This window comes from Vicia villosa, unplaced genomic scaffold, assembly GCF_029867415.1.
Source record: "Vicia villosa cultivar HV-30 ecotype Madison, WI unplaced genomic scaffold, Vvil1.0 ctg.000764F_1_1, whole genome shotgun sequence".
Classification (NCBI taxonomy): Eukaryota; Viridiplantae; Streptophyta; class Magnoliopsida; order Fabales; family Fabaceae; genus Vicia; species Vicia villosa.
The window spans coordinates 126,799-136,720 of record NW_026705343.1 but is presented as its reverse complement, the minus strand read 5'-3'; the positions used below and the strand labels follow the sequence as shown (position 1 = coordinate 136,720).

Here is a 9,922-nt window from a genome sequence, read left to right as displayed (position 1 = left end):
CTTCAATGCTCAGATGAAGGCGCGAGTTCGCCAATTGAGAGTGGAACTGAAATCCACCAAGAAAGGTAACAAATCTGTCACGGAATTTGTGCTACGAATCAAAGCTATTGCGAATTCTTTACTAGCTGTTGGTGACTTCATCACTGAGCAAGACCAAGTGGACTCCATCCTCAATGGACTTCCGGAAGAATACAGTCCGTTTGTGATGCAGATGTATGGTTGCCCTGTCCCACCCTCACTCTGTGACGTTGAAGCGCTCCTATATGTGCAAGAAGCACAACTTGACAAGTTTCGTCAAGAGCTAGCAGCCAACACAGTGTCCGCTAATCTTGCACACACTAATCAAGGCGAGGAAAGTCTCAGAAGAACCTACACCAACAATCGGGGCAGAGGGCAGCGATTCAACCGTGGCCGTGGCCGTGGTAGAGGGAGCACCATCACTGGTGGAACTGGAAACCGCCCAACGTGTCAGTTGTGTGGCAAATATGGACATGCTGTCTCTACATGTTGGTACAGATTTGATGAAAGTTTCATGCCAGATAATGTAGACAATCCTCAAGCACGATCAGCTCAGCAGTCCTCAAACAGCCAAGCACAAGCTCAAGGCACTGCTCAGGGCACCAAACCTGTTGCCATGATGGCCACCACTCATCATCCAGCTGCTTATACACAGGAATACTCCCTCCCTACAGACCTGGAATCTCAGGCGTGGTTCGTAGACTCAGGTGCATCTCATCACCTAACTCCCTATAATTTAAAATTACAATACAAGAAACCTTATGTAGGTCCTAACAGTGTCTATGTGGGCAATGGCCAGAAGTTAGTCATACAATCTATAGGATCTTCATGCTTTTATTCCCCTTGTCTTCCCAAGCACAAACTAAAATTGTCAAGTATTCTTCATGTTCCTTCCATAACTAGAAATCTGCTATCTGTCTCCAAATTCTCTGCTGATAATCGTGTTATCTTTGAATTCCTTGCTGATAAATGCTATATCAAATGCCAGGATTCTAAACACATTCTGGTTGAAGGAGCTTTAGATGCAAGTGGCCTTTACTGCTTCACACAATTACACTTGGAGTCAACCTCTCTTCCTAGTCACAATAACTGTCTTGACACTGACACAACTGTTCAGTCACATGTAGTTTCTAATTCTGTTGTACATAAAGATAATCAGTGTAATAATAGTAATCTTTGGCACCATAGATTGGGCCATGCCAATTTTCATTCAGTCAGTTCTATACTAAAGCTTTGTAATATTGCTATTCCTAATAAAAGCAGTTTTGAATTTTGTAATTCATGTCATATTGGCAAAGCACATCGACTCCATGCTCCTTTAACTGATACTATTTATGAAAAACCATTTGATATTGTCTATACAGATCTGTGGGGCCCTACCCCTAATCCTTCTAGTTCTGGTTATAAGTATTATATTGCCTTTGTTGATGGTTACACAAGATACACCTGGCTCTATTTCCTTAAACAAAAGTCTGAAGCTTTGCATGCCTTTAAGCTGTTTCATAAATTTGTCCAAACTCAGTTTAAGGTCCAAATAAAGTCTGTCCAGTCTGATTTTGGTGGGGAATTTAGACCCTTTACAAAATACCTCTCTGAACTAGGAATAGTCCACAGATTAACTTGCCCTCATACTTCTCATCAGAATGGTTCAGTTGAGAGAAAGCACAAACACATAGTAGAAATGGGGCTCACTTTGTTAAGTCACTCTTCCATTCCTCTAACCTACTGGGATCACAGCTTTTCAAGTGCTGTCCACATCATAAATAGACTCCCCACCTCTGGTTTGTCTTGGGCCAACTCTCCCTTTCATGCTCTGTATGCTAAGCAACCTAACTATCATGCCTTGAAAGTCTTTGGGTGCTCATGCTTTCCTCTCCTTAGGCCCTTTAACAAACACAAATTTGAAATGAGAAGCCAAGAATGTGTCTATCTAGGGCTGTCTTCACAACATAAGGGATTCAAATGTCTTAGCAAGAATGGCAAAATCTATATTTCAAAAGATGTCACCTTCAATGAAGTACAGTTTCCCTTCTCAAAACTGTTTCCTACTGATAACTCTCATAAAGGTATTATGTCTACATCCCTCCCCACTGGTCCTCCATCTATTCCTTTAATATCTGGATCTGGCACTAGTGTCCCTAAAATATCCACTTTAACCACCTCACAGATGGATAATATCATTGTTCCTGATACACCTGTTCAAGAAACTCACAGTGTCATGCATTCCTCCCAAAACAACTCTCTTCCTAAGAGTCCCGTCCTCAGTACAACTCAGTCTACTGCTCAACCTACAGATCTGACTCCTAGAGTTGATGCTAGAAACACTCCACCTAGAGAAATAGAAGCTGCTACCACTGACAGTTCTGTGTCTCTCCCTAAAACTGCCCATTCTCAACTGGATATGCCTGAACTATGTACTAGCAGATCTGCTCATGGTTCTCCATCAAATAATAATAGTACACAAAGTGTAACTGCAGTGTCCCAATATCCTGAGGATATTAACCCTGCTGTGTCCCCTCAACACAATCTGAATCCACAAAATCTTAATGCTACTGATCCTGAGGATCTTAATGCCCCACATAATACCACTATCTCACAACCTGAAGTGTCTATTAAACTGCCTACAAGCTCATCCTATGATCTCACCCATAACATCATATCAGAGTCCTCTTTATCTCCTTCTATTCACTCTAGTGCACCTATGATGCCCCTTGTTGAAAATAATCATCCAATGCTAACTAGAGCTAAAACTGGCCATTCTAAACCTAAAACTCTGTTAGCCTATGCTGCCACTGAACCCACTAGTGTGAAACAGGCCCTTGCCAGTCCTGAATGGTCCAAGGCTATGAAAGAAGAGTACAATGCACTTCAAGCCAACCACACCTGGACTCTGACCACATTGCCCCCTGATAGAACGGCTGTAGGCTGCAAGTGGGTCTTCAAACTCAAGGAGAATGCTGATGGCTCCTTGCATAAATACAAGGCTAGGTTGGTTGCCAAAGGCTTCCACCAAGAATATGGCTTTGATTACACTGAGACATTCTCTCCAGTGGTGAAACCAACTACCATCAGAGTGATTTTAACACTTGCTCTCACCTACAAATGGGACATCCAGCAGATAGACATCAATAATGCCTTTTTGAATGGAAACCTCCATGATGAAGTATATATGGTTCAGCCTCCAGGTTTTGTTAGCTCTGAGAAACATCTCGTTTGCAAATTAAACAAGGCTCTCTATGGACTCAAGCAAGCACCCCGTGCTTGGTATGAAAAACTGACTCAAGCATTCGTTCAATTTGGATTTACCACCTCAAAGTGTGATAACTCTCTGTTTGTCTACTGCAAACAAGGCATAACCATATATGCCTTAGTTTATGTTGATGATATTCTTATTACAGGTTCTAGCTCCCCTTTGATCCATGATTTAATCAGTAAACTTCATTCCACCTTTGCTCTAAAGAGGCTTGGAAGACCTAACTACTTTCTGGGTATTGAGGTAAACTTTTGCAAAAATGGGGCTATGCTGTTAACTCAGTCCAAGTATATCCAGAATCTTCTAGCCAAAGCAAAGATGACTGCAGCAAATGGAGTCCCAACACCCATGCTCAGCACTTGTAAACTCAGCAAGCATGGCAGTAATCTCATGGCTGATCCACACCTATACAGGTTCATGGTTGGTGCTCTACAATATGTAACATTAACACGTCCTGATATTGCCTACAGTGTTAACAAAGCATGCCAATTCATGGCTCGCCCCCTTGAAAATCACTGGACTGCAGTTAAACGACTCCTTCGTTATCTCAGTGGTACCTCCAGGTATGGTCTATTGCTATCTCCATCTGTCTCCTCCTCTAAATTTTCTCTGCGAGCGTATAGTGACTCAGACTGGGCTAGCGATCCTGATGATCGACGTTCCACATCTGGCTCATGCATATACTTTGGTCCAAATCCTGTAGCATGGAGCTCTAAGAAACAGTCTCTAGTGGCCCGATCTAGCACAGAAGCTGAATATAGGGCACTTGCTCATTCCACATCTGAACTGTTATGGCTGGAATCTCTACTAACAGAACTGAGAGTTCCTTTCCACACTCCAACGCTACTCTGCGACAACCTCAGTGCTGTTATGCTGTCTCACAACCCCGTTCTCCATGCTCGCACAAAGCACATTGAGCTTGACATACATTTTGTTCGTGAACGTGTTGTTGCAGGTCATATGAAAATCCAACATGTCCCAGCTACTATGCAAATTGCCGACACTCTTACCAAGCCGTTGGGCACAGCCGCTTTCCAACAATTGAGAAGCAACCTGAAAGTGGTGCCTCCTGATCACCAATCTTCAGTTTGAGGGGGGGTGTTAGAGTAGTGTTTGCAATGGGCCTTAGACAGTTGTTATAATTAGGCCCAATTGCTTCCTTCTGTTAAGCCCATCGCTTGCTATAACATAACAATATATATGCCTGTGCTGTAACTGAAATGAGTTCAATGTGAAAATCACTGTAAACGCAATCCACACTTCTTTACTCATTTGAATCAAAGATTCAGAGATGGATATTCATCTCTATTAACAACCAACTTAGTTTCCGAACAACACGAGGCTTTAACTATTGAACCATTCCATTTGAAATATATTCCAAGCTTCTTTACCACAAAAGATAGTGTAATTTGCCCTACATTTTCATCTTTATACGTGAATCCAAAACAAAGTAAAACATTTCAAGCCAAAATAACTAAAATTGAAGATAAACAAACCTTGATTAAGCATCATTCGTTTAAGATGAGATAAATTTTCTTTTGACAAAAAAGTTAACAAAAATAAAAACGAAAAGAAATAAAAAATGGTATGGATCTTAATTAAAAATTACAAAAAATATATAACAAATATTTGTGAATAATCTTAATAAAAATGAAAAAAAACCAAAACAAAACATATAATACTTTTAGGGTTTTCATTGTTACCGTATAATCAAAGGCGAAGGGCGAGAAGAGATATCTGATGTGGCAGCGTCAAAAAATCAGAAAAAATCGGAAGCTATCTTAAAATAGAGACACACTAGTTTTCTACTACGATGGTGATGACGATGACGATAGCGATGATGAGCAGTGATTGTTGTAGAAGGAGAGGCGGCGGTTTTAGGGTTTCAGTGAAAAGAGAGAGAAGAGAAGACGAGAGAGAGAGAGAGGGGGGGGGGGAGCGAAAGTGGGGAGGAGAAAAAGAGAGGGATGATTTTGAAAAAGAATTGAGGTTGTCCAATTATGATTGAAAGGTGAAGGCTTATTTAGGAAAATTATACCCCGTACCCCTACATTTATCCCAATACCCCTACAAAAAAAAATTCGGACAAATTTACCCCTGTATAAATAGTAAAAATTTCAAATTTTTTAACTTTTTCACTCATTCATACAATTTCGTTTGTAAGTGAAAGTACAGAATTTTTTTTTACCCCTGACGATGGCGATGATGAGCAGTGATTGTTGTAGAAGGAGAGGCGGCGGTTTTAGGGTTTCAGTGAAAAGAGAGAGAAGAGAAGACGAGAGAGAGAGAGAGAGGGGGGGGGAGAGCGAAAGTGGGGAGGAGAAAAAGAGAGGGATGATTTTGAAAAAGAATTGAGGTTGTCCAATTATGATTGAAAGGTGAAGGCTTATTTAGGAAAATTATACCCCGTACCCCTACATTTATCCCAATACCCCTACAAAAAAAATTCGGACAAATTTACCCCTGTATAAATAGTAAAAATTTCAAATTTTTTAACTTTTTCACTCATTCATACAATTTCGTTTGTAAGTGAAAGTACATAAATTTTTTTTCCCAAAACCGGATATCCCAAGCATCCCAGTTCCGGTTCAACGTTATACGAAAAAGTGAGTTTTCTACATATTTTTTCTCAGCCGGATAACCCATCCATGGGGTTTCCGGTTCTTGTTGTTACCAGCCGGATAACCCAACCATGGGGTTTCCGGTTCTTCATGCCCTCAGCCAGATAACCCCCCCTTGGGGTATCCGGTTCTTTTTTTTTTTCGTTTTTGGTTTTTTATTTTTATTTTTATATTATATTTAATTTTTAATAACATTTGATTTTATTTTTAACTAAATTTTATTTTTATTTTTTAGTGGTTCGTAGAAGAGGAGGTGCGATAGACGGAATGCGTCAAAGAGGAAGACAACGTCGAGAGGCTGATGGCGAGGGACAGCAGGGAGCTGCATGATCAGTGGTTTTCACACATATATTTACCGTTGTTTTTAAGTATGTTTAAGTTATGTTATTGAGTGTTTTATTTCTTTATTCTACATTTTATGCTTTGGTTTTGTATTTTACTGTTTGCAGGCTTAAAGGAATAAATCGAGACAAATCAATGCCAAAAAGTACAAAAAGGGGAGTTTCGAAGGAAGTGAAAAGTCAAGCTACATGAGGTCTGACACGACCACCTGTGTCACCTGAAACTGGCCATGTTAGGATGAAGCGTGGCAAAGAAAATGCAGGAGAGATGAAAGTCACGGGGCTGACACGGCTCGTGTTAGCAAGTGTGAGATCTGGAAATTTTCAGCATGTTTCTCATCGTGATATGCGTGTAGTATTTTGATCATAACTAGAGCTTCGTAACTCGGAATGACGCGGTTCCGGTGGCAAAATTTCGCTAACGAAAAGGGCTACAACTTTGATGAAGAACACAAAGCCAAATTATGAAGTTAAGGGCTCACACGGACCGTGTTAATCAACACGGCCACCCGTGTTGAAATGTGGCTGGAAATGCGAGTTTGAACCAAAGTCAGAGGATCAACACGGGCGCCCGTGTGCAGGAACACGGCCCGTGTTGATGAGCGCGGGCTGAATATGTGTTTATAAGCTTCCTCACTCAAATGGGATCATTAAGGGTATTCTTGGCATTTGGTTTCAACCGGAATGGAAGATTGATTATAAAAACAACTTTAGGGCAAGAGAGAGGGACTTTTTGGCTAGGAGAAGACACGATTGAAGATTGAAGAAAACAATGGTTTGGGAGAGAAGAAGGTTTTCATGAACGGAAGTGATTGAAGATCAACTTTCATCTCAATTCTTGTAATGTATCTATTTTATAATTTGTTTTCTTTGAACAATATGAGTAACTAAACCCTAATGCTAGGGGGTGTCCCTGATTTGACTCTGTAATGATTTTGAATTCCTGAGTTCATCAATAGATTTGTTTTCTTATTTAATTTAATTGTACAAGGTTTTTATGCTTTCTTTGTCGGACCAACAAGATTGATTTACGGTTAACAACCAGCTGGACAGCGGTTGTAAAGGTTTTTGTACGATTAGACTATAGTAGATATCACCTAGGACTAGGGATACCCTATAGTTACCGGTTAACTCTTGATAACATAAAGGCTTGATTTCATCATAATTCTCTAAGGACTTAGGAGTTAAGATGAATGTTCAAAGGTTTTCCCACTAAGGACTTAGGGAAAAATAATCTAAAGGGCGGTAATTAAGGGTTATGAACTTGTTGAAGAGATCTAAATCCAAGGTTATTACAGGAACAATCACACACTATACCCCTAGCATAATACTCATATTTGTCAAAAAGCCAATTTACTTTTCTACTTATTTTAATTATTGTTTAGTGACAATTTGCAAACAAAACCCAATATTAGTTTTTGTTTAATTGATCTATAATTTGAACTCGATATTACTACGCAGTCCTTGAGATCGACATTCAGGGAATTTCCCTATTATTAATACAGAGGCAAAATAGTACACTTGCTATTTTACCGATCACTGCACCTGAGGTTGGTGCGCTGCACCCGGCATTTCCCGGAGGACCGACTGATACTTCTTTATTGATTAGATATCAGAACCATGTTGCCTATCATTTATGGTTGGGCGAGGTACGTAAATGTTTTCTTTTAGGTTCAATAATTTAAAAATTTATGTTGAATAATTTTAAATTATATGTACTTATATATTAACACATATATTATAAATTATTTTCAGGAGAGACGACCAAAGCCAACCTTAAAGGTTGCTGCACATGGTAGCAAATTAATAGGATGGGTTCCGGCAATGCTCCCAAGACAGATGAATGATTGGTTAGTTGCATCTGGTCTGTCATCTTTGCAGTATACTAGTTTGGCCAGGGTAGATACACATCTTTTATTTGTTTTTGTTGAGAGATGGCATCCTGAAACATCGTCATTTCATATGTCGTTCGGCGAGATGACCATCACGCTAGATGACGTTTCATGTCTTCTTCATGTACCGATTATGGGCGAGCTGGTTGACCCCGATTTTGTTGTCACCGATTATGATGCTATCCATAATGCTGTTGAGTTGTTTGGTGTCTCTTTGAGTGAAGCATCTGAGGAGGCTTCTTCCGTAAGGGGTCCTTACTATAAATTGGATTGGTTGAAGCAAGTTTTTGAGCAACAAAGAGCTGCAAATAACTTTACAGGTGCTATGAGAGCATACATGATGTTGCTATTAGGTTGTACTATTCTTGCTGACAAGACTTTTACTCTTGTCGAGGCAAAATATCTACCACTATTTAGAGATTTGGATACTTGTGGAAGATATTGCTGGGGGGCAGCTGCACTGGTTACATACTTAGTTTTCTCCAATGAATATGAATAGCCTCAATTGGTATCGCATCACCACTCAATGTATATCTCCCTAACACACAAGCACATGGTAACTCATATACTTTTCTATGAGTACATCCGCACTTTTGTGTATCAGTACCTACCATGTCAATCCTCAACCACTCTTCAGCAATCTGCCTCAATGCAGCTCTTGATACTGAACCACGCAAATTTGAATAAAAAGGACTAGTATGTGCATGCTCAACTTCATAAAAACTCTTCTGAAATGAAGCTCTAATGTTGCCCACTTGTATCTTGATATTGTCATTCATAGCCTCCCAACATTTGCATAAATCACCTAAGCTATTCTCTAACATTTGCTTAAGTTTCCAATGCGCAGATTCCACCCTTTAAATAAAACAAAACAACTAATTATCTGTAATATTAAGATAAAGAAATAATGTCGATAAAATCACATAAACATACCTATTTGTTGTGGTGTTGCCCAAATCTATCACCAGATTGATCCATGCTTCGACAAATCGATGTCTGTGCGGTGTCAACCATGTGTCATTCACATAATCAATAAAACCTTTGGAGTCAACACATGCATCCTCAAGTTGTTTCAACCTTTGATGGTACTCCATCTCATCACTAGCCTTTGTCAGTTCAAACCACATTTTCTCCACTGTTTCTCGCATATCATCCACAACATGTTCCTTACACTTTGATTTCACGTTTTTGTTGATGTGAAATCGGCAAAGCAAATTAGTTGTCTTTGGAAATACTGTTTCAATGGCTTTCATTAAAGCAAGATCTCTATCAGTCAAAATTACTTGAGGACAATCATCCTGCTTGATAAACAACTGTTTCAACTTATCCAATACCCATCAAAAAGTCTCTGTCTGCTCAGATTCCATATAGGCAAATGCAACAGCAAATGTTAATTTAGTTGATGTCATACCAACTATTTTTAATGCCATTGTTGGGGATCATATCTTAACATTGTTAATTTTTCTGCAATTTTCTCGTTTTTTAGTTGCATGCAAAGAACCCGCAGTTTAGAGAATCTCGCTGAACTGATAAACGAAATCGAGAACTATTCCAAGAAAGGCACGTATTATAGTAAACACCTCTAGCGATGGCTGAAAACGCTAATCTCCTTCTGCAAAAGTACGCACTCCCCTCGAACAAAGAACCTCATTCGAGTATGGTTCATTCCACCATATATGCTAACAATTTCAAGTTGAAGCCTTCATTGTTGTCCATGGTAGAACAAAATCGGCTTTCTAGTGAGCCAACAAATGACCCAAATTTGCATTTATCTGTTTTTCTCAAATATTATGATAG

At 39.6% G+C, this 9,922-nt stretch overlaps 1 protein-coding gene across 1 annotated transcript; it reads left to right on the top strand.

Annotated features, from left to right (window-relative positions):
- Positions 1-5,919: 5,919 nt before the first annotated feature.
- LOC131631066 (protein MAIN-LIKE 1-like) lies at positions 5,920-8,624 on the top strand. Its single transcript, XM_058901854.1, has 3 exons — positions 5,920-5,968; positions 6,128-6,216; positions 7,989-8,624. Exons 1-3 carry the CDS (start codon positions 5,920-5,922, stop codon positions 8,622-8,624), a joined length of 774 nt encoding a protein of 257 aa, XP_058757837.1.
- Positions 8,625-9,922: the final 1,298 nt, after the last annotated feature.

Coding starts and splice junctions, on each gene's coding strand:
- LOC131631066 (XM_058901854.1), top strand. CDS start 5,920: ATGGGGTTTCCGGTTCTTGTTGTTACCAGCCGGATAACCCAACCATGG. Junction 5,969..6,127: donor CCGGATAACCCAACCATGGG/GTTTCCGGTTCT, acceptor TTTATTTTTTAG/TGGTTCGTAGAAGAGGAGGT. Junction 6,217..7,988: donor GCGAGGGACAGCAGGGAGCT/GCATGATCAGTG, acceptor AATTATTTTCAG/GAGAGACGACCAAAGCCAAC.